Genomic DNA, 24,530 nt, shown 5'->3' with positions numbered 1-24,530 from the left:
CTATTTATGTCTCAATGACGAGTTCAAGATGCCAGCCTTGTTCCTGCAAGAGCCCTCAGGACAGCAAGGGTAACCTTCCATGTGGGTCTCCAAGGTACCCAGCTCAAACATCCACTGAAGTCTTCCTCCAAAGGAAACCGGACTTCACCAAAAGTAGGCTGAACTGGAGTCATTGTCAAATGGTATGTGTGGTCTTGTAGTTTTGCACCCACTTGGCCGCTCATTGCCTGCTGGGTGTTCATGCCCTGCTTGGACCCCTGGGCTGACTGTTCACCTCACCAGTCTTCCTGCAAAATTGAGCGCACATGCGCGCGCGCACACACACACACACACACACACACACACACACACACACACACCAAACAAAAACAAAAGCATTCTCTTAGGCCCTGTGTGGAAGGCAGTCAGGGCTCAGGAGAGTGGTGCCCACCTCTTATAGTGAACTTGCCTTTCTGCCCAGGAAGAGAGAAGCAAAAGGGTCCCTGGACCAGCAGCCGGGCCTCTCTCCGCCTGCCACACACCCTGCCCATGGGTGCCTCTGCACAGGCAACTTGAAACATGTCCTTCAACCCCAGAGAGTGGTGCCACCGCCCTAGGAACCTTTCTCTGACCTGTGGGGGCTCAGGGCCCTTGGTTGCCTAGGCAGGCCCTGCATTGCCCGGCTCACTGGGGCCAGGCCCTTACTCCTTTCCCGCTTCTGAACCCCACCCAGAGACACCAGATCATGGCTTGGCCCCAACCCTGCTGCTCTGGGGCCCCTGGGGATCAGAGGAGGGTTGGAGCTGCTAAAGCCCGCCAGATGTGCTGGGATTAAGAGGTATATCACAAGCCAGGGCTGTGAGCCCCCAAAGGCTCCAGAGCAGCTTCCAAAGACATCTACTGCCCCCTGCTGATAGTGCATAAGACACTGTATCACAGTCCCTCATGGTCTTGAGGTCTTTTCCACAAGCTGTACCTACCCACAACTCCCCCTCAATTGCCCTCTTTGCCTTCACAGAGCCAGCTCTAGCCTCCTGCTCCTCTACCAGTCCTGGCTGGCAGAGAGGGTGGTGCCCGTTTTTCAGGGAAAGGCCTAGGAATCAGGCCTTGAGCAGAGAGAGGCCCAGGACTGGCAAATCTGTTCAGAGCACCCTACCCCAACCTTGAGAGGACAGTGGTGCCAAAGTGTAGCCTGCCTTGTATCTCAGATCCTCCTCACAGGGCTCCATCAGGACATGTGAGTGTGAAAGAGAATTTGTTTATTACAGAGAGATCTGAAGAGCCTGCACAAATATCCACAGCTCTCCATCTGGGAAAACTGAGACCCGCGGTGCTTTCAGGAGCGAGGCCTAAGCAGGGGAAGGCGAGGCTGCAGGGCCAGAACACGATCCACTTCCCTGGGGGACCGCAGGTGGTGCCACTGGGCGATGGGCCGCCGAGCATGGGCCAGCATGTCTGCCCAGTGCTGTAGGGGTTGGCCAGAAGCCCGGGAACCCAGCAGCACTTTGCCCACAGGCTCAGTCCGGAGCTGCAGACCACGGGCCCAGACAGCCAGCACCAGGTCCACACTCTGCAGACATGTAGAGGGGATGGTTGTCAGTTTGGCATGGCACAACGTCCCAGGCCACTCTGCCCTTCCTCCCAGCTCCCTACCTGGAGCTGGCTAACGGGAACCAGGAAGACGAAGGCCTCGTTGAAGTAGGGGGTAGTCGTGCCTTTCTTGGAGGATGTTTTGCTCTTCTTCCATTTTCTCTGGTTTAACATAAGCTGGATCTTCACGTAGGCCTCTGCACGAGTGAGAAAGTTCAAGAAGGGAGTCCCATACATGCACACGAGGGTCCAGCTCGCTGTCCACAAAAGTATAGCTCTCACCTGCAAGCCCCGGATTCAGACCCCGAGCCTCCAGTACAACCACAGTCAGGCTGCCTGAGCTGGGCACGTAGCGTAGTGAGAAGCACAGCTCCCCCATCTGCTCAGGCTATGGGCAACAAGACGGGGCTGCAACTGGGAGGGTCATCCTTACCCTTGGGGGTTTGAACTCAGCAGGTACAGCATTCAGACCTTGTCCTCCCCCCATGTTACAGGTAGATCCCGGGCCCCTACCAGCCAGGCTCACCTCAGTGGTCCCTGGAGGGCCTAGCTGGTACCAGCTCTCCAGGACATGTTGAAGGTCCACGGTGCCCAGGGGTAGTTGGAGCTCACCCAGTGGCTCGTGTTCTGAAAACCGCTTGAAGTCCCACAGCTGCACCTTCAGAGTGGCTTTGGGCAGCTCTGCTGGTGGGACCTGCAGACAGGGTAATGAGCTGGGTCCTGCTGCCCTGGCTCCAGCCCACTCTATCTACCCAGACTAGACTTACCAGAAAGCAGCATGTCTCTTCAAACATGGGAGAGAGCGTCCCTCGGTGCACCTTTGTCTCATGTCTTCTCCCAGACTGGGTGGACACACTGACCCAGGCGTAGGGGTCTGCTGTGCCCTCAGCCTTCAGGTTTCCAGCCTGCCTCAGGCCCACTCTAATCTGAGGGCCAGTGGGTTGGCTCAGCCTGGGGTCAAGAGGTTCTTTTCCCCTGCTCCCCTCTACCTGACTCTTCATTCATCACATTCTCCATCAACCACAGAGCCTCTGGACCTGCTGAGTGAGCCTTACCTCCTGGCTTCCAAAATCATACTCTAGTGACAGCAGGAGTCGACCCCACTGTTGGTCCCCTCCAGAGCAGGGTTCTAGGCAGTCCACATCTGGTTGAACCTGGGGTGGATGGTGGGAGATCAGGCAAGTATGATTGAGACCAATCTTTAACCAGAGATCTGGACTATTGTAACACAGATCAGCTCCCTGAGACCAGCCAATCTTCCTTCAATGTGACATATATGCTACTACTGCTACTACTGTAGCTTCCAATGGACCATGGACCAACATCTGCCTGCTTCCTGAATCACTCGTTCCCTATCACCTCTGCTCATCTCCTTCCTCTGAGAAGAAGGCCTGCCAGGGCCGCCTTGAGCTCCCCAGCTTGAACCTTGCACCCCCCCACCCCCTCCCCGGAGTGAACCAGTACAGGACTGGACACAGGTAGATTTGGGTTTCTGCTCCTCACCAGGTGAGTAGTGGTGCTATTACGGGCACTGCCCAGGCCCACAGTTTCTTTATCCTTGGGTTGCTTCCTGTGGCGATGGCGGTGGCAATAGCAACAGATGACACAGAGCAAACAGGAGACTAAGAGGACTCCAGCAGCAAGGATGGCGATAAAGAGGGTCCAGCGAGGCCCTAGGCCAGGGGCACAGGCTGCTGAAATGTCTCTCTAGACAATCTGGCTCCCCACTAGGCTGGTCCATGCCCACACTGCTTTTGGGGTTCCGACCACTCACAGGGGATCCTGGTGATGAGGTCTGGGATGAGACTGGGCCCAGCTGTGGCATCAAGTGGGGCAGAGGTGCTGAAGGGGTTTAAGGCGTGCCCCATCTTCATGCTCCTATCAGCTTTGAGGAGATAGTTGTGGAATCCAGGTCATTTGAGGGGTGGTCCTTTATGTACTGACTCTTCACCTGTCAGCAGCCAGTACTGAGTCCACCCTAAGCAAGAAAGTAGCCTAAGGTAGCCAGGGCAAGGACACTAGCCAGGAAGCCAGGCAGAAAGAGGCTCTGGGCCTTGGCCAAAGCACTGACTTAGCTGCTGCAAGCCCCAACTCTTGCCACTTTTCCCAGTTCCCAACCCCAGCCAAGTAGGCCAGGCCTGGCCTGGGGGCAGCCTGGTACCTGCTTTTGCTGGCCCTTGCTCACTGGGACCCTCCAAACCTACATATCTGGAAGATTTCTGTCCTTTTTTTTTTTTTTTTTTTTTTTTTCTAGAACTTAAAGGCCTTTTCTCATTTTTGGGGATGTCTTATCTCCTGCACAGAGGACCCATCATAGCTCTCTACATTCCAAAGACCTGCCATCTTCTACACGGTAGTCCAGTTGGTTCACTGTAGCCTCAGGTCCGAGAGTAGCTTGGGCTATGAGGTCATGTAGGAGGGAATTGGGGATGCAGGGCACAGGGCCACCAGCAGGTGGGCATGCGCTCCAGCAAGTCTAGGCTGAAGGAGCTTTGCTGGCATGGGCACCAGGCCAGTATTGCCTGAGGTTGAGGGCGAGGTAGGGGCAGGCAGGGGCAGGGCATAGCTGGGAGAGCCTGAGCATTCCTCCATGCTGAATCAATGCCCGCCCAGACTTGTCTACCTGCCTGCTTGGCCACCCTTGGCATGGGAGTGGAAAGGAGGAGGCCATGAAGCTGCTTTGGCCTCTGTATCCTACCTGCCTGGGGCCTGAAACACCTGGCAGGCTGGCTTCTCCCCCACCCCACCCCCACCCCGTGAGCAGAAAGGGTGGGGTTCTCAGCTGGGGACTGGGAGCCACTGACTCGCTGAACTCAGGACCTCCCCCCTCCCCCACAGCTTCCCTAGATGGCAACTGCTGGCCAGAACTCAGTTTCTTAAACTTGAGTCTAATGCCACTGTGCCACAAGAGCCTGCCAGCCCTCCTGCTGTATCTAAGCCCAGACTGCACACAAGTTACTAGACCAGCCCACTCCTCCAGGGGTGACTAATAGACCCTCTTGCTCTTGTGCCCTCAGCCTGGAGTCCCCAACATGATTCCAAAGGGTAGCTCCTCCTGCAATATCAGTGGTTCACTAACTGGCAGCCACAGCTCACAGAGCTCAGAACCTTGCATCTCTCAGTGATTCGGGGCAGCTGCAGATCAGGAAGGGACCAGTCTCTGCCTTCTCCGTCTCCCTTTAGAGGTCCTCCTGCACACATGGAACCATGATGTTTTCAAGGGTGGCCTGAGGCTGGTGCTCTGAAGTTGGCATGGCCCTGGAGCAGAGGTGCAGAGGGTTTTTAACAAGAAGCCATAATGACTATGGAGAGTGGTCTGGTGGGCACCTGGAAGGACCACAGTGCTAGGCTGAATATCCTCTTCACCTCTTGAAATTCCTCAGTTTTTAGCACAAGTACCATATTTTAAATCATCCCCAGGCCCTGTGTATTATACAGCTAGTCCCTAACTCGGTTTCAGACTCATCTGTAATTTGGTGATGAAGTAGGAGCTTGGTGAGTCCCCTGAGGATGGAGAGAGGTGATCTGCTGGCCTCAACAGCCTGCCTGTCCACTAATATCACTCTTGTCTGGCCTTCTGAAGGACTCTGCTAGGCAGGAGTCCATAGGTGGTGGTCAGAGCACCCCCAGTGGCTCTGAAGTTGGCATGGCTCTGGAGCTGAGGTGCAGAAGGTTTTTACAAGAGGCCACAATGCCTATAAAGAATCTGCTTGGAGCTGGAGCTGAGATGTTGTTCCTCAAGGGCCCCTAGCACAAGAGGGCTAAGGTCAGGCTCAAACAAATCCGGCCTCCACATGGGGCTCAAAATGTTTTACCATTTGGAAATGGTGGAGCTGGTATGAATGTTGGGATTAAAGTAACATTGATCTCTCTCTGACTCTGTCTCTGTCTCTGTCTCTGTCTCTGTCTCTCTGTCTCTCTGTCTCTCTGTCTCTCTCTCTCTCTCTCTCTGTGTGTGTGTGTGTGTGTGTGTGTGTGTGTGTGTGTGTTCTTCTTGTCTAAAGCCCTCCCTCCCTTATCCTAAGAACAAGTGGTAGGGAACAGAGGATCTAGAAGTTGTGACTTCTAACTGTATGTCACTCAGGAGGGCATCCTGAGTAGCATGGTGGTAACACATGCCTACAGGAGGCTTCAGGCTGTTTGGAAGCTGTCTCCGGAAGATTCTGAGGCCTCAGAAACACCAGCTCCTGGTACTAGGGAGAGTTTCAAGGCCTGGAGACATGGAGGCCCCTTAGGACTCCCAGGTTCCAATGGTGGTAAAGGTGCAAGTAAAAAGACAGCCACTAGGAGGAGCCGTTCTTCCCGCTGGTCCCCACCTACCAGTAGCACTCAGTTTGCTACTTTAGAGAAAGTGTGAGCAGCCTGAGCTAGACAGACAGAAAAGAGGAGTCATAATTCTCTAGTCCCACCTTATCTTCCTGCTCTTGCAGCCTGTCTTCTGTGACTGCTGCGGAAGACCCTCTCAAAGGACTAGCACTGTTTGACCTAGGAAAAGGAGGTGGGAGTCCCTGCTCCATCTCCAAGCTGTGAACACCCAGTTCTGTAATCCCTTCCAGGCAGGATGTCTGACTCACAGTTGGGTCTGAGGCCTGCACCCATGGCCCCAGCCTCTCTCAATCCACGCATTCTCCAAGGCTTGTGTGAGCCCTTACCTTCTCCAGGTATCTCTTTCGAGTCCCTCACAATGAACCAGACTTGTACTGGATGTCACCCAGTGATCCCTTTAAGATGTGAGCCACTCAGTACAATGCTAAGCCTCTCCTCCAAATTTTCTGTCAGCCCAGGGTCAGGTACTCATTTCTGGGTTAGACTTGCTGCCAACCTCACCTACCTACCCTCAGCCTAACCAGACCTTGTGCTATTTCAAAGGTAGCAGGTTTCTGAGTTCTTTCCCCCCCCCCCCCAGAAAAGCAAGACACCCGCCAAGACAAGCATAGAGGTGATCCCTTCCTCACCTGATACCTACTGCTTCCTGTGACGGGTGGACTCAGGCCTGCTTGCTCAGACCCTAGTCACTGGGAGGCTGGTTGTCCACTCTCAGGCAGCACCTGATGCCCACAGCAGAGCCCGTGGTGCCTGTTGCTAGTGATCAAATGAATCTTGTGGGGAAGAAGGGGTGTGGAGGCAGGGCTTTGGGGAGCCCCACCTAATGACCGGAACTGCTGGCCCTCATAAACCAGGAAACTCCCTTGAGAGCGAAGGTCTCCCCTCTCTGAGGTCCTGGAGCAGGTATCTGGACTCTATGCTATCTTGAGGTGTTCCTCAAGGCTGGAGGTTACTCCAAGCCACACCAAACTTTGCACAAAAGGGGGTGATAGGCCCGCTGGGCTGACCTCTGTGCAGGCTCACACACCCAGAAGTCCTGAGTCACAACCTGCTTAGTTGAAGAATGTGCCCCCTGGCAATGCAGGCCTAGGGAACTCAGCACAAAGAGGGTGGAACCCTGTAAGGGAGCTGCCTAGCACTGTGGCGGACTATCCTGGGGCCATGAGGGCCTGACTGACTTCGCTGCCACCCTCAGAGAATGTTCTGGAGCCCATCCGGACCTATTCCCTTGAGTTTTTAGCTTCCCAATGAGCAAGTCCTCTTCCTGGTGTCCGAGGTTAGATCATTGGCAATAATCTGTTCAGTTAGTTTGGCTCCAACCAGTGTTGTAGCCTGGGCTCCTCATTGTGCTCTGACCAGTTGGTCCGGTCTGACCACTCTTCAGCCCTTATCTGTGCCTGACAGTCAGACATTGGAATGTGTAATGGTTAACGTCTCTGGGCTGATGAGACAGACCTTGTTGAGGAAACTTCTGCTGTAGAATGCTCTGGGACTACCTCATGTGGGACATGGGCATCCATGCTTTTCATAAGTGTCTCTGGGCACGTGGGCAGAGACGTGAGATGGATCTATCCTCTGGTATGATTCAGGTTCTGTAACAGAGACTTAGAAATAAGATCAGAGGGGCCAGTGGTGTGCCTGTAGAGATATCAAGACACCCTGGTAGCAAGCACCTGTACTTTGGGACCCAGCAGACCCCTGTGCAGCAGAGCTTCAGGCCCCCCAAGTAGCTCCCACAACCTGGCTGTGTAGGGGCTTTGTGCCTCTCCAGAATGAGGGCGCCTCCGTGGCGAGACGGCGTCTGAGGTTCTGAGGCAGGAAGGGGAAAACCAAACAGAGCTGGCAGCCCACGGCCAGGCCCGCGGCCCCCAGACGGCGGCTTGGCAGCCAGAAGCCCCGTGGAGACCCTGGCGGGGCTCCTGGACCCGGATGCTTCCTTTGAGGATGCCTGGGGAATGTTTGAGGTCAGAACACACGGCAGACGCTGGCGAGAGAGCCCGGAGCCTCTGGCAGGGAAGCAAGAGACGTGCTGGGATGGGACACGTGTTCCCTGTCTGTACTGACCCTGCTGTGGGCCCTATCCTCCTAGGCAACCCCTTTTACCTGGGGTCTGGGACAGCAAAAGCTGGGTGCTCAACTTGTCCCAGACCTTTGTACATAGCTTGTGTGTCCGATCAGGTTATCTATGACTTTTGCACTGAGAGAGAATGCACCCCTAACATCCAAGCATCAGAACAAACCTGAACCCCATTATCTAGATACTTTGGGAAGCTGAACCCCAACTTCAAATATCTGGGGAGCCTGTACCTCATTACTTGAACATCTGGTAAGGCTGCATCCATTTACTCACACATTGGAGAATGCACACTGATCTACCACCACCTAGTAACCCAAAGAACACAATCCCCATCTCTTAACCACCCAGGAAGGCTACACCCCATTGTCCCAGAATCTAGAAAAATGACACCATTATCTAGGTCTCTAGGGGATGTGCCTCCTGCCTGTGCTTTGACATAGGACTACCACTGCAACATCAGGACCGTGCACCCCACTTGAACATGGTGCTATGCTGTGGCTTCCTTGGATAGGACACACTGAGTTTTGAGACTATATTGGAGACTCCAGGGATGTGAACCCTGATGCTTGCAGTGCCTGGGTGAGTCTTCCATCTCCTACATGTATGGCAACACATGCCCTATCATGATGGAACTCACTTACTGGGTGGCTGGATGCATCTCCCAAGGGCTTCAGAGACTTGGAGTCTAGGGCCCCATCTATCATATAGCTTTATGAAGGCCTCATACATCCTGATTTGGGAGGAAGGTCTCTGTTCATCTAGGGAAACCATAGAATGGTGTCTTTACATTTGTGACATTTGTGAATACCTGGGGTACATGCCTCATGTACCCAAATGTTTCTGCAGCTGAGTGACCTGTTCTCTGTTCATTTGGGAACAAGAGCTCCATTCTGTGGTCATCAGGGTCTTGGACAGCCTGTACCCCACTTGTTAGGCCTACTGAATTGCCTATTGACACAAGGTACATAGGCCCGCCTGCCAGGTTGGAGGCCCAGGGCCGGTGCTGCGTTCCTGTGGTTTTGGACACGCCGTTCCTGGGCATCACACTGCTGTGTGCGTCCTATTCACCCTTGTCTCAGCTCTCTGTGCGCCATTCATTGAGCTCTGGGCTGCCTGCCCACCCCTAGTCTCCCAGGTGTCTGTACTCTGTACCTGTGCCCCATGTACTGAGCCCGCTCAAGAGCTGATTGCTGAATTCTGATCTCTGTACTCCATGGGGCCGAATGTGTGGTACCTATGCCCCATGAGTTGAGCATGGAGTCCCCACAGTCCACTGTACTGTAAACCCGAGTTTCCCATTCACAATCTCTTTAGCATCTCCATCCTTACCACCCCATGTCCTTGAAGTGGGCTTTTGTGAACAGTTGGGTTTTACAGACTTTATCCAGTTTCCCTCCCTGAAAGGTTTAGTAGCAGCTTCTTTATGTTTTTGAGACAGGGTCTCATGTAGTCCAGGCTGGCCTGGAACTTACTACGTAGCTGAACAAGACCTGTAAGTTCTGATCCTTCGGACTATACTTCCTGAGTGCTGGGATTACAGGCTACCAAGCACAGTTTATACAGTACTGTGGATCAACTCAGGGTCTCATGGATACTAGACAAGCACTCTACACATTGAGTTTCATTTCCAGTCTTCTCTGCTAGATTCTGTGTCACCCTCTGTTGGATTTCTGATGTGGGTACTCTGCTCACTTGAGTACTAGGGTGACCAGACTATGGAGACCTGGTACCTCATTTGTCTGGGTATCTAGGTGCCTTTTACTCTCAACATCACAATAGCTAGGTTCCAAGAGCCCCACTTTATGAGGCTCACTGTCCTGTGTCCTATCTGAGGGTCTTCTTGCTCCACCCCAGTCCTCTCTGCACAGGAACAGATGGCATCCACCTTCAGATGTCTGTGTGCTGCGTATGGATTCTCAGAGAGGGGAGCAACTTTCATACATCTCCACAAGTATGCTTGGTTCATCAAAGGCTGCGTTCAGTCCTGTCTCTTTGCCTACAGAGCTGGAGATATGGTGACTGCGCCTTCCTTTGAGCTAAACAGAGTTCACACTCATGTTCCCGGCTAGCTGGGCCCTGCAACTTCTTCCTGGGAACCCTTGCTTTTCTGGGTGTCTGGCAGTCTGCCCCTCATTCCTCTAAACTGCTAGGTAGAAAAGACTTCAAGAATCACCCCACAACTCCCCCGCCCCATTTTCCAGGGGCTCAGCCAACCCTCCCCTTCACCCTGGAGTTGTGCGCCAACCCAAGAGTGCTGGCTGACGCTGACGTGCACCCCCACTCCAAGGCTCCAGTCTTCCTCTTCATCATCGCCTGAGGTTTGGACAGCTTGTCCTCCTTCACCAGGGTCTTTGGCAGCCTAACACCCCACTGCCTGTCTCTCACGTAGGCCCACATCCCAAGGCGAGGGCCCCCAGCAGCCGTTCCAAGATCCACTGCGTCTTTGGATGTACACTACCCATTCATCACAGCGGGCGTCACGGCCCATGTGAAGCCATATCCCTCCTGGTCCCGGTCTCTATTCATGCATGGCGCCAGGCTGGCTGCTTCACCTTCTGAGCACCAGAGTTCCTGCTGTGGCTCTGAGGACCCCTATAATCTAGCAGCATGTGACGATATGAACCCCACTGATGCAAGAAACTGAGCATCTTGCACCCCCATAATTGAATCCCACAGTGTGGTGCCTGACACATATAGGTGATGTGACCTTTTGACTGTGCCCAGAATTGGGGTTACTGTCCCTTGTATCCCCTTACTGCCCGAATTTAGTATAACTGTGGACCTTAGTACTGGGGGTGCACTCTCCCCTATCCCACCAGGGTTTTAGGGTGACATGTGTTTACCATTACCTCTTCCTAGACCTCACATAGTCCCACATTCCAGGTCGGAGCTCCAGGGTGGCCAGTTCTAAGCTCCAGTGCATCTTTGGATGTCCTAACCCATTCAGGGGTGTCTGGGCCCAGTGAACCCATTCCTCCCTGTCTCGGGGCCTCTGTGCTCTATTCATGCACAGCCCTGGGCGGCCTGCACCCTGTCCACCCCCATCTCACAGACAGTCCGTGCATTGTCGCCCCTCTTCCAGGAACAGCTGCCGGGCAGCCAGCAGGCACATTCCGGGGTTTGGCCTGAAGCCAATGCAAACCCTAGCTTTGCTGGCGCTAGCAGCAAGTGGGGCGCGGACTAACCAAGGGGAGGGGGCAGGCATGGAGGGAGGGAGAGTGGAGACCCTCAGTTTGGGAGCATGTGATCAAAGGCTTCCCTAGACACACACTGTCCTCCACCCAAGGGAACATTGGGAAGCCAAAGCCAGCCCGGGACAGAGGCCTGTCCTGAACTGGTTGCCAGCAGGAGCAGCTGTATGCACAGGGTGGGAGGAAGAGCCCTCCACCACAGCCGCTATTTCCTGACCAGGCTCCCTCAGCTGCCCACCCACAGACATCCCACTGGCAGACTCATCAGCGTCAATCTGGGCAAGGTCCCAGGCTCAGGGGGTGGGGAGGTAGGCAGAGGTGAGCATGGGGTCTCATCTCTGTTGCTGTAGACCCTAGCCCCTTACCAACCCTAATGGGGACTCTTAGTAAATGGAAGGACCTCTGGAAAGTGGATATCTGGCTTCTGGGCCCTCTCAGGCTATTTATAAGATGGCCACAGGCTCATCTTGTTTTCATCTTCCTTCTGGTGAAGGCCAGAGAAGGAAAAGTGATTTCTTGGGGTCCTATGGATGTTGCCTGGCAGTCCAGAAGCCCCTGTGAATGAAGACCTAGTCTACTTTCCAGGGTCCTTGGTAGACAAACTGGTCACAGCTCTCCAAGTCTGTGTGAGCCACCCATGTTCTCTGGGTGTTGCGGGTCATCTGTGCTCTCTGAGAGTGAGAAAATCTGGGTTTGCTGTATGTAGATGGCTATCCATGCTCTCTGAATGTGAGAGCACATGTCTGGCTATCTGGATAGCTATTTGGTTAGTGTGTCTGGGTCAGGGAGACTACAAGGGTCAGACCTTTGGGTCCCTTCTTACATGCCTCAGTCTTGCCTTCCAGCTTTGCCAAGCTGGCCTGACTTACTCTCTGTAGCTCTGGACAGCCTGTATTCTGGTCCTGGTGTAGGATACCCTCTTTCCCATCCTGCTGGTCATTCAGGATCTTAGCTCCCTGCTATCCCCTGCTGTCTCCTGCTATCCTCCTGTCCCAAGGTGCCCCTTAGTCCCAGAGATGGCTCCTGAGACTACCTGGATTTTTGTCAGGATAGACAAGAAGCCCCATCAAACAAGTCAGGTTCTTTTGATGATGGCTAAGGTTTTCCTAAACTTGTATCACCGGTGGGATTTTTATAGACAAGGTATTGTGAGGACTACTTCAGCTATGTGGTGCTGGGCGGGACCCTCTTCTTGGGGATCCTGCTATGTGGGGACCCTGCTGTACAGAGACTCTTCTATGTGGGCACTCTGCTCTTCAGGGACTCTGTTGGGGGAGAGGAGGCTGCTGTAAAGAGACCCTGCTCTAGGAGGACCCTGCTGTGTGGGAGAACCCTGTCTTCCGGGATCCTGATGTGTAGAGAGCCTGCTTTGGGGAGAATCTTGTGTCGGTCCCCACTCTGGTGAACTATGTTATGTAAGCACTCTGTTCTAGTGGGGACCCTGGTGTACAGAAAGCCTGTTGTGTGGGGACCCTGCTGTGTGGGGATCCTACTCTAGGGGATCCTTCTGTGGGGGGACTCTTCTCTAAGGGGATACTTGGTATGTGCAGACCCTGCTTTGCAGGGTACTGTAGTATAAAGACCCCAAAGAGAGAGTTGCAGAGATTCCCTAGCACCCAAGCAATAGCTTTCAGGATCAAAAAAGGGAAGGGACCCAGATAACTATGGCCCATAGTCTTTCTCTGAGGACACAGGTTTCCTCAAACTCCCAGGGAAGCCTGACTCACAGATGTTGGAGCCTGGAAGTGGTTAGAGGTGCTCCCTATAGGTGACTGAGTGCTTGTCTTAGGACTGATATGAGAATGATTTGACATCTGGCCTTTGGGGCTTGTCTCGTCCCTCTAGGGTCAACCCAAAGGCAGTTACTGGATCTAAGAGGAACCATGATCCAATATGCACCCAGAGGTTGGGCACAGCGGGTACCAGGCAGATTCAAGCACCAGGCAAGGCTGAACCAGCCAGACTCCCAGCTCCCCCTGCTGTCTGCAGGCTGCTTGGCCTGACCTCCCGCTCCTTCCCGACCCCTGCTCACTCCCAGGCCTCCTCTTTGGCTTTGCAGCCCAGACCAGAAGGCTGGCAGGCGTTTGGGCGCCCCCTTCTGTACACATGCCTCTTGCAGGGTCCCAAAAAGCGCTGCAACCTGACCCTCTTTCTCACAGAGGGGCTGTCCTCAGCCCCTGCATATTCAGATTTTCGGCTTTCTGAGCAAAAAATCTGTGAGAGGGGAAAGCTCATGCTATGCTGTCCCCCAGACTCTTCCAAACAAACTTCAAGTAAGCAGGAAAATCACTGGGACCCCAGGACATCAGCTCTCTTGGAAGAGACTTTAGCATTCCTATTGACTCTTCCGCAGTCTTCAACCCAGCGTCAGGCTAAGGCCGAGGAAGGCCTCAGTGTTGAGGTATCAGAGGCCGCTGCTGAGAAGGAGTGAGAAACACGTCAGAGTGTTAGCCTTTACATATTCCAGATCAGAAAAGCAGGTGCGCTGCAATCAGGAGAGGGGACCGCCTCATATAATGAAGAGGACGTCAACCCCTTAGTTGGAGGAAGAGAGACCCTCTGCATCAGGGAAAGCAGTGCACTGTGTTGTCAGTTGTTGGAGGGCTGGAGGGTCACACACCAGGTAGAGAAAGTTGGCAGAAACAGCCAGAAACAGGTGTGGTTCAGGGCACATAGAAAGCCAGGCAGATGCTGGCTGAGGCGAGGAGACTTCACTGACCTGCAGCAAGGAAGATGAAGAACACAGATATTAGGCCTCAAGGGAGCCAGACCAGCAAGAGGCCTTGACCACATGATGAGGCACCTGCCATCTAGCTGATGAACCCTCCAGGAAGTGCAGCCAGCTCCCTACCCTGTGTCTAGTATGCATGGGGTCACATTCAAGGACATGGGCACAGACAAAAACTGCAGATATGCAAATTTACAAGCACAGCCCTTCCTGAACACATACAGACTCTCAAGCTGAAAGGTAAGGGGCCACCTTGAACTCCAGATAATAAAGCAATAGTGTGGGGTTCCCCACCCCCCCCCCCAGCAGTGTCGAGTCAAGGCTATGAACCTGCCACAGCAAGAACATATCTTAGTTTTGCAGCTCACCAGCTCCCAGGTACCTTGCCCCACCTGGCAGGATTCTGGTAAAATTGTCATATTATTGGCATGCTAGAGACCCTGGCCCTGCAGGTAGACCCTGGCAGAGGAGGGTGCTCACAGGCACAGGCTGGGCTGCCAACCTCTTAAAGTAGTGCTTGACTAGAGCCCAGGCTTTCCCCAACCCTGCTTCACTCCTAACCACAGCCATAGCCTTTGCTCCATACAAGACACCTGGCATCTGAATGGCCAGAACCTGGTCCAAAATCAAACACAGCCTTGTGCAGCAGGGTGGGGAAGAGGCTCACTCTCCCCTAGCACGCTCTAGATATCCCTCTTCTGACTTTCTTGCCCTTGCTCATCACACTGTCCCCAAACTATGCGTGGAGAGTGCTTTTCTGTGCTCACCTCTTTTGGAGCCAAGGTACTCTATGCCTCTACCTCTGATACCCCTGCAGTACCAGGGTCTGCATGAATGGGGGAACAGAGAGCCTGAAGTCTGCTTCCTCTCCTGTTTATCCTGTCTGCTTGAGCTGGGCCTCCGTCAGCCTTCCCCTCCTCAGGAGCCTTCTCTGGAAGTCCTGTTGAGACTCCTAAGCTTTAGAAACAGCCTTAAGGGTCTGGCAGGCCTACCTGCTCTAGGTCATCTCAGGAGAGTGCTCAGGGATGTGTTATGGCAAGCAGTGGGGTCAGCCTTGGGCCTGTGCCTCCCAGCTAGGTAGGGTCTCAGACCCCTTATTTCTAGTCACTGAGTCAGTATCTTGGACACAGAAATATTTAGGCTTGTGGGTCCTGGGAATTTGGTACTAGGGGCCTCCTCTCCTTCGGTTTGCTTGCCAGCTTCTGAGGGCCTGTAGAAAACTGGTAGATTTCTTTGTACCTGTGGTGTGAATTTGAGTTTCTGGGTCATCCCGAGACCCATAGTATATTTGTGCACCCATGTGCATACATGTGTATGCCCAGATTCAAAGGAGGAACATGTATGAGTGTTCCAGTACCTATGTGTGTGTGTCTGCATGTGTGTATATGGGTCAGTGTGTGCAAGTACATGTATGTTTGCAAGTACCTGTGTATATATGGATGCATCTGTGTATAGTATGTATGTATATGCATTTGCATTGTGTGTGTAAGTACATGTGTAGGTGGAAGTATATGTGTACACTCAGTTGCACACAAATGAATAAATTTCTCTTTTTTTAAGAAAAAGAATCAAAGGGACAAACTGCTGTTGTCCCCGGAGCAAGGCTCAGGAGCCACAGGACACGTTTGCAGCCTGCTGACCAGAGCTGAGCTCCTGGCCACAGTCACCTGCAGAGGGCGAGGGTGGGCTGGAGGCTGCAAGCAGTTGATTCTTCCAGAATGTACGTCACACTGACATCCTGCTATGAGGGAGAAAGGGGTACTGGGGTCCAGCTCCAGTACAGGGTGAGAGGGCAGCTATGGCTGGATGAGCACGTCCAGCACTTGGTATGTGTACATTTCCTGCTTTGTCACAGCTCAGTGGAGTGGAAAAAAAAATCCCAGAAGCAGTGAAGAAGACCATAGCGAGTCGGGCGGTGGTACACGGGTATCTGCCACATGCCGAAAGGACTCCTGGAAAGCATCAAGGAATGGCATGTAACTGAATCAAAGAAGAGCAAGTGACCCAAGCAGGCACCTCCCAGCACAGTCATCCAAGCATTTGGCAGCGCTGGGTGGCATTTCTGGGGATGGAACCAAAGGACTCACATGTGCTCTAACACTGAGATCTCCGGGCCTCTTTTTACTTTTTATATTGAGACAGAGTCTCACCAAGTTGCCCAAGCTGGTCTTGAATATGAGATTCCTCTATCTCTGCCTTCCATGCAGCTGGGATAAAAGGCCTGAAGCGCCAGGCAGAGCTGAAATTATAACAAGCATTTGGCAAGGTGCTCATTTGAGACAAGGGAAGTTCAATTTACAGAAAGAATAAGCAAGCATTTGGTTGGTGGTAGTGACTCCAAAGCCCATCTTGCCAGGAATGGGAAGGCCCTGACCTGGTCGGAAGTAGCCCCCAAACCCAGCTCCCCAGGCATGGGAAGGCTGTGTTGCTGTGGAGTGTACTAACACTTAGGAGACTGTGTGCAAACTGTCATATGTGTCCTTTAAGTGTTTGTGTGGATGTGTGCTTTGCAGTAACTTAGTTTCAGTGCTGCAGTTGCTAACACCTTTTTACATTGTTCTGAATATCTCAATATAATAAATGAATGAATGAATAAAAGCGTGTTTATTTCCTTTGGAGGGGGTTGCTTGTTTACTTGTTCATTGAGTTTCTTTGTGTTTCAGCCCTGGCTGTTCTGGAACTCATTTTTCAGACCAAGCTGGTCTTGAACAAATTGAGATCTGCTTGCCTTTGCCCCAGAGTGCTAAGGTTAAAGACATATGCCACCTTGCTTGGCTGAACATATTTATTTCTTAAATTCTTTTTCTTTGACAGCCAATTTTTTAAACTATGGAATGCTTCATGAATTTGTGTTCTCATCCTCACACAGGGGCCATGTTGATCTTTTCTGTATAGTTTCAATTTTAGTATTCGTGCTACCACAATGAGCATGTTAAATTCTTAAGATGCTAAAGAAGTTCATTATTCCACCTGGGTTTGTGGAGCTGTGCACACAAAAAAGCATCCAGGGCCACGAACAAGAGAGCTTCTACGGTTTCCCCAGTCAAGTAACAGGTTAACACAAAGCCCAGGAGGACTAACATTAAATGCACTTGTGAACACATGTACATGTAGGCATTGCATATGCATAAGCTTATGCATGTGGTATATACGTATGTGAGTTCATGAGCTCATGTGTGTGTAGTATATATATGTGTTATGAGTACACATGCATATGAGCTGGTTTGTATGTGGTATATATGTCTGTGAGCACATGTGTGCATAAGCTCATGTATATGTGGTACTTATGTGTGTTTGAGTGCACATGTTTGCATGTATGAGTACATGTGTGTGGTGTATACGTGAGTGAGTACATGTGTGCATGTATTTATGTTTGTGAATTCATGTGTGTGTTCACACATCAGCATGAACCTTCATGTCACTCCTAACATCATGAAGTGTGGACTGTGGTCCTATGTAAATGTCCACTAGTCTTTACGGGAAACTTAACCTGTTCCCATCGATTCAACCCAACCTTTGTGGGTTCCCACAGACCCAGGGTGAGGCCCCAGTTCCACATTCTTCCCAGCTATTTCCTGTCAGTCATTCTGAGTGGCAGGAGGTGAGAACTAGCGGCTTCTATTTTAATTTCTACAGTTCTCAGTGTGTTGAGAGTCTGCTGCAATTTGGGTGGGAAATATCCTTTACATGCTCAGTTGTTTGAACACTTGGTCCCCAGGTGGTGGCATTGTCTGGGAGGCTAGGGAACTTCTAGGAGGTGGGACGTAATCTGAAGCTGATCATTAGGCTAAGAAACGGTTCTGTTACCTTTCCTGGGGAGTTAGGAGGAAATGTCTAATCATACCCAGTACATCACTGACAACAGACCAAAATCCATCCAGCTTAGTGAATCAGTAGATGGGGGTACAACTTACGGGAGATGAGTGAGGGTGTTTAAAGGAGCATGGATACCTTAAAGTCAACTGCAGCACTGGAAAGCCCATCCCAGCATCAGTGATGACTTGGTAAAGCTGCATTCCTGGAGCTCTCTGCACAACTGGTAGGCAGTTCCACTAAAGAGTCCTCTCCAGCAGTTGTTACTGTTTATATAAGCTGGGGAGGGGCCTTCCAAGTCTTACGTTTCATGGTCTTCTAGAACCTTGTAAGTTACCTTTACTTCTTGACCTTAAGGAGACTTTCAAGGAGGGAATGTTTCAATTAGGAAGAAATCGCATAAAAGGAGTCTTGAGGGTTAGAGCCAGCCTAGGATTGCCAAACAGCTTTGCTTTGCTTCTTGGTTGGCTAAGGTGCGAACAAGCTGCACACCCCCACTGTCCCCACCATGCCACCGTGTCACCTCATGTCACCCCATGTGGTTTCCCCACACTGACAGACTGAATCCTCTCAGTCTCTGAGCCAAAATGACCTGGATTTGTTGACGTTGCTCCCTCTTTGGTATTTGGTATAGCAACAAGAAAAGCAACTGATAAAGCATGTCTGCCTGTCCTGTTGTGTTGCCAAAGTGCCTCTGTGCTTATACTGTCTATGATGCTGGCAAACCTGCTTAAATTTCCTGTCTGATGTCTTGGGATCATTGGTTCCTTCTTAAAATTTGAGAGCCCACCATGACCTATCTTGTCACGAATCCTTCACTGGATAACTGACTTGCAAGTATTTCCTTTAACTAGTTGGATTATCTGTTGCTATAGATAGATAGATAGATAGATAGATAGATAGATAGATAGATAGATAGAGAGGTCTGAACTCCTGCTGTGGAGCACATGTGGAGGCCAGAGGACAGCTTGTAGGAGTTCTCTCCTTTCGCGTGTGAATGCAGATCATCAGGCTTAGTGGTCCGCACCTTTTCCTGCTGAGTCATCTCACTGGTGCCCAAGGATGTTTTGTCACTCACACAGAGGATGTAAAAGCAAACAGGAGGAATAATAAACCAAATATATCACATTTTAGAAGAAAATAGCTGCTTGCTCAAGACTTTGTTTTAAAGGGGGAAACTTAGAGGTTTAGTGGTATTTTAAACCAAAATAATTTCTATTAACATGTTGAAAGAAGAAGAATGTACTCCCTGGGTGAATCAATGTCATTAAGTGAGCCACCTGGGCCACACAGAGCATGCTGAGAAGCACTGATCTAAGCTGCTCCCAACAGCTCTTTAACACGTCGTCGTTGTATGCTCTAATTATATCTTCCTCCTCCTTTCTCCTCCTCCTTGCCCTCCACTTCCCCTTCCTCTTCCTCCTCCCCACTCTTCTTAGTCTTTCTTCTCTTGACAAACCCCTCTTGAAAGACAGACAGACAGACAGACAGACACACACACACACACACACACACACACACACAAGCTGGGATCAGCTGGACCATGCTCACTCTGATGGATCATCAACCTGGAAACTCATCAGGTTTATTTTATACATCAGGAAGATGAGAGATTATGTATTCTCATATGAGATCTCCGTAGGGGGAGCGGTCTCAGGTTGCAGTCATCCAGAAGGAAGAGGATGCATCAGTTGCTAGTTTTTGCATACACTGGTCAACCCTCTGAAAACATTGGTACTTGAACCAGAGGAAGGCTTTGCCGATTCTGAGCCTGGCCTCTATAGGAAAGACTTTGTAGACCTTGGAGCCTCAGCAGAAAGAAGGCATGAGTTTGAGGCCTTGGGGCCCTGGTCAATAATGCACAGTCACTCACAACTTCATCCACCATTACACACCCATTCAAAGCTGCCTCAGCTTCCAGTGCTAACACTACTGTCTCCTCCTCCCAGTCCTTCTCCTCCCACCCACTTCCTCCTCCTCTTCTTCCTCCTCCTCCTCCTCTTCCTCCTCCTCCTCTTCCTTTTTTTCCTCCTCTTCCTCCTTATCTTCCTGCTCCTCGTTTCCCCCTTCTCCTTCTCTCTTCAGGGTCAGGGATTGGAGACTAGGTCTATGATATGCTAGGCAAGTGCTCTCTTGAGCATCTTTTCACTTTCTTGTCAGGGCCTTTGGAAGAGCAAACATTTTCAAGGTCAAAGTTAAACACAACAACATTCTCATCTGCCACCTGTGTTTTTGATGCGGGGACCTATCTAACAATTAAAAGATTGCCTTGAGTCTCAAAAGAGACTGCACCTTTAAACTGTACTGAGACAGTAATGCCACATCTGTAGTCTGATATGAACTTCCCATTACATTTGACTGACCTTCACTGAGGGCACAGGAAGTTGAGTGCCACAGCTTCCTAGTTAATATACTTCACTTGAAAAGCAAGTGACAGGACCCCATTGATGTCCTTTTGGAACTTCTTGGCTCTTTTAGATTCCACACACGTTTTTGAATCCTGCTAGCATCTTGATGGGCTTGTATTAAATAAATCTCTAGAGGAATTCAGAGATAGTTGGTATTGGAACAGCTCTGAGTCTTCCAACTGCTGAGCACAGAGGTCAGGATATTCATTAAGCATCTCTGTTCTTTTCCTCCACTCTCCCTCTTCCCAGCTTGCTCCTTACCTTTCCCTGGAGCAGCAGGCATCCACGGGACCAAGGCACTGTTGCTCGGACCTAGAAGCTGAGTCTCACATCCCAGTGAAGAGGAACATAGCAGAGGGAGCTGTGTTGCCAGTGGGGTGGCATCCCCCAGCAAGCCCAGACTTAGGATACCTCAGCCCCACATGAAGCAGACCTCACTGTTCCCAGAACTGACTAAGGGCTGCATCTGCCCTCCTGGAAAGTCTACCTCTGCCCGCTCCCTGTTTTGCATTCTTTTAAAAAAATTGTCTTATTTCTGTGTTTTGTGTGTATCTATGTGTTGTGGTGTACCCACCAGAGAATACTTCTCAGATATGGGTTCAAACCAAAAGAGAATCTTTCTTAGCCAGTGACTACATTGGATGTTCAAGATCCAGGTGTAGCCATAAGCCTTTCTCAGGGTGAGCTTTTAAACCCTAAAGCCATGTCTAAGGTTGACATACTTCAGTTAACAAAACAGCTAGCTAGAAGCAGAACTGCAGAAGCTAAAAAGTAAGACTAGTACATTTAGAGTCTTCCAGAGCTATAAACTTTGATGGGTTGAGTATTCATTTTAGATTTGGCAGGTGCTGTCTATATGCTGAGTTTTATGGCCCGAATGGTATTTCCATCATGGAGTCAGTTGTGCTAAGGTCTGGGGGCCTGTTACATACATAAGTGTGTGCTTCATGTTTGCAAATGCCAGCAGAGGCCAGAAAAGAACATCAAATCTCCTGGAGCTAGAGTCATAGATGTTGGCATGCTGCTAGATATATATGGGTGCTGGGATCTGAACCCAGGTCCTCTGAAAGAGCAAAAAGTGCTCCTAACCACTGAGCCATCTCTTCAGCCTCCTTTTAAATTTTCATTACACACATGTGCAGAACCTGGTTCTTTCTTTTAGTGCATGGGTCTTGGGATTGAACTAAGGCTGTCAGGCTTGGCTGTTGGCTCCTTTACCAGCCGAGTCATTTCTCCTGACTGAGAACTTTCTCCCTGAGCCTGGTTGCTTCACCAACATTACAAGCAAGAAGCACGGGGGTGATGCATTCTGCTGAGAAGCCTGGTTTTGTAGAGCCTGGGAGCTCCTCAAAGGAACTGAAGACAAAAAAATAAAAAATAAATAAAAAACAGCCGGAAACCCTCAATCCAGGAGCTGAATTGGATCAGAGTGTGAGTTAGGAAAGAGAAAATGAAATTACATTAGGCAGCTTAAAAGATAAGCTTTAACAAGGCCTGTGCCACATGCTCTGGGCTGTAGGAGATAAGGATGTTGCATCATTCACAACAGAATTTCATCTTCTGTTTTTCAGTGGCAGCCAGAAGGTCATCGCAATCGTTCTGTACCTGGTTCTGTCCAGGCACCTTTGCCTTAAATGCCAGTGTGCCAAAGTGGAGCCAGGAAAGGGGGAGGCAGAGATGTCAGCCCTGTGCTGCACGGTCTGTTCCAGGAGATGATCAACTGTTCCTTCCTTCCTTCTTTCCTTCCTTCCTTCCTTCCTTCCTTCCTTCCTTCCTTCCTTCCTTCCTCCCTCCCTCCCTCCCTTCCTTCCTTCCTTTTGTTGTGATAGGGGCTTATGTAGCCTATGATGGATCAGAACTTGCAATGTAGCTAAGAGTGACTTTGAACTTCTGATCCTCTCGCCTCTACCTCTTGAGTGCTTAGGATCGCGTGTACTACCATGCTCAGTTATTTTTGTATTTTGGGGAGCACAAGGGTGGTTTGAGACACAGGGTCTCAAGTATCCCAGGGTGACCTTGAGTTATTTTTTAAACTTACATTATTATTATTATTATTATCTATGTGCCGCATTTGAATGTGTATGTAGGGGTCAGGGCACAGACCTGTGGAGTCAGTGTTCTCTTTCCACCTTGACACAGGTTCTAGGGATAGAACTCAGGATGCTGTGCATGGCAAGTATTCCCTGAACCCTGGCCTTGAACTCTTGACCCTTCTGCCTCTATCTCTTAAGTGCTGGGGTTTCAGGAAAGTTCCACCATGCCCTGCTTACAGGTTCCTAATCCTGCTTTCAGGATTCAGACCACATAGTTCAGGAAGCACAAAGCTTTTGAGTGTTTGATGTATCCACGCCTCTTCATCTGCTTTGTTGTCAGGCTGACATTGAGCAACGTGCTGCTAACTGGGAAAGAGTATGAGCAATCAGTTCTTCCGCGAAGGGATATCGAAGCTTCCGGAGGAAACACTGGGGCCTGGGGATTTCATATTTAGAGCTTAAAAAAAAGGTTTCTTTTATTATTTTTAATTTTGTGTATGTGTATGTAGGTCTGTGTGTGGGTATTTGCATTAGAGTGCAGGAGGCCACAGAGGCCAGAAGAGGGCGACAGAATCCCCCTAGGGCTAGAAGGACAGGTAACCGTGAGCCACCTGACAGTGCTAGAAACCGAACTTGAGCAATCTCTTCAGCCTCTTTAGTAACCTTTTGATGATAGTCAACTTCCTTAAGAGGCACAGGGACCTCTGGGGGAGCCTCTGCACGGTTCCACAGATTTGGGTTGTACTCTCCCCTCCTAAGCAAAGGTCCTCTGGGGCTCTGAGTGTGTGTGGTGCTGGGCCAGCTCCTCTCTGCCTGGGTGGGGTTCAGAACCAACGAGCTTCTTGACGTCAGAGGCTAGGGGTATCTGCTTAGCTGGATGTGTTGCTGCGGGCCTATGATTCCAGACCTCGGGAATCTGAGAAAGGAAGGTCAGGAATCTGATGCCAGCCTGTTACTCAAGTTCTAGTGACATAGGGAGACCCTGGCTCAATTGAGGTAAGGAATGAAGTGAGAGACAGCTAGAATTGAGGGACATTTGAAGGTTGGTATAGAAATCTAGTACAGAGGAAAATCCCTAAAATATACGAAGGCAATCCTAACGAAGTCTCATAATAATGGGGATGATGGAGTCCCAACTGGCCATCTCCTGTCATCAAACAGGTCTTTCAGTACCAGGACTGGGTTGCATTCAATTAAGTTGTTGGCTAAGGGGGTTCCATGGAAATCCCCAAACAACTCAGGCTGATATGAAGACAATAGATTGCTCTCTGTAAGCTTGTCCCATTGCCAAGGAAAACATCCACACAACTCATTGAACATAGAGATATCAAGTTGGGACCTGCATGGAGCCTTCACCCCTATGTTCTAGTACAGTAAGGTACTCTGCAGGCTACCAAAAGAGAAATGTAAACACCAAGTCAGCTACAAACCCTTTAATTTACAATATGCCCTGCCTTCAAGAGATGCTCAGGCAGTGATGATGTGGAACTTGTGGCAATAGCTAACCAATGTCTGATTTGACTTAAGACCCACTCCAAGAGACAGAACCCACACCTGACACCGTTTGGGTGGTCAAGAGCCAGAGGCTAGATAACTGAGAGACCTAGGGTAAAGCCAATTACTGCTGGCTTAAAAAAGATAAGTAAACAACAACAACAATAATAGTAAGAAGTGACAACAAAATTACTTCTAGTGATACTCTGCCATACTCAGATGAGTGCCTTATTCTGCCATCAGAGAGAGAGAGAGAGAGAGAGAGAGAGAGAGAGAGAGAGAGAGAGAGAGAGAGAGAAGAGAGCACTTGGAGCTCTAAAAGGGATGTGTGAATAAGCAGGTCTCTGATTCTTTTCCCTACTCTTTCTGTTTAGTTTTTTTTTTCTCATACAATATACCCTAACTACAGTTTGCCAGTCTTCCATTCATCTCAGTCCACCACCAACTTCCCTCTCCCCCGAATCCATTCTCCCTCCATATTCCCTTCAGAAAAGAGTAGGTCTTCCAGGGATATCAACCAAAATGGCATAGCAGGTTACAATAAGACTGGGAATACACCCTCCAATCAACACTGGACAAGGCAATCCAATAGGAGGAAAAGGGGCCCAAGAGCAGGTGAAAGAGTCAGACAAACTCTCACTTCCACTGTTAAGAGTCCTACAGAAACAGCAAGCAACAACAATAACATATATGCAGAGGACCTGGCACAGACCCATGCAGGCTCCACGATTGCTGCTTCAGCTCCTGAGCCCCTATGAGGTCTGCTTAGTCAATTCTGTGGAGTGTGTTTGCCTGGTGTTTCTTCCTCATCTTCTTCTGTGGGATTTTTCCAAGCTCTAAGGTGAGGAACCTGATGAAGATCTATAATTTGGACGCTCCCTCCCCCTCTCC

At 50.6% G+C, this 24,530-nt stretch overlaps 1 protein-coding gene and 1 non-coding gene across 15 annotated transcripts; both read right to left on the bottom strand.

Annotated features, from left to right (window-relative positions):
- Positions 1-1,220: 1,220 nt before the first annotated feature.
- On the bottom strand, positions 1,221-6,767 carry Syt8 (synaptotagmin VIII). 14 transcript variants are annotated; one of them, XM_006508633.4, is made up of 10 exons: positions 6,536-6,624; positions 4,678-4,827; positions 3,344-3,454; positions 3,073-3,263; positions 2,625-2,723; positions 2,337-2,495; positions 2,096-2,263; positions 1,852-1,957; positions 1,633-1,766; positions 1,222-1,549 (listed from the first exon to the last, which is right to left on the bottom strand). In XM_006508633.4, the coding sequence occupies exons 2-10, from the start codon at positions 4,682-4,684 to the stop codon at positions 1,316-1,318; spliced, it is 1,209 nt and encodes a 402-aa protein (XP_006508696.1). In that variant the 5' UTR covers positions 4,685-4,827; positions 6,536-6,624; the 3' UTR covers positions 1,222-1,315. The 14 variants fall into 14 exon arrangements, 13 of the variants coding, with proteins under 13 accessions (NP_061272.2, NP_001272787.1, NP_001272786.1 ...); XM_011242015.3 differs by having other exon boundaries at positions 3,344-3,547; positions 6,525-6,615; XM_006508632.4 differs by having other exon boundaries at positions 6,525-6,615.
- A 9,947-nt stretch (positions 6,768-16,714) lies between these two features.
- On the bottom strand, positions 16,715-16,822 carry Gm26143. The gene has a single exon (XR_003946924.1). It is a non-coding gene; the product is annotated as a U6 spliceosomal RNA (small nuclear RNA).
- Positions 16,823-24,530: the final 7,708 nt, after the last annotated feature.

This window comes from Mus musculus, chromosome 7 (assembly GCF_000001635.26).
Source record: "Mus musculus strain C57BL/6J chromosome 7, GRCm38.p6 C57BL/6J".
In the NCBI taxonomy this organism is placed as follows: domain Eukaryota; kingdom Metazoa; phylum Chordata; class Mammalia; order Rodentia; family Muridae; genus Mus; species Mus musculus.
Note: the sequence above shows the minus strand (reverse complement) of the source record. Positions and strands in the feature narration are given on the sequence as shown.

Bases quoted from the DNA above. Each gene is read 5' to 3' on its own strand.
- Syt8 (XM_006508633.4), bottom strand. The intron at 2,724-3,072 runs GTGAGGAGCAGA...CATCCACCCCAG, and splicing joins ATAGCACCACTACTCACCTG to GTTCAACCAGATGTGGACTG. The intron at 2,496-2,624 runs GTAAGGCTCACT...ACTGGCCCTCAG, and splicing joins ATGATTTTGGAAGCCAGGAG to ATTAGAGTGGGCCTGAGGCA.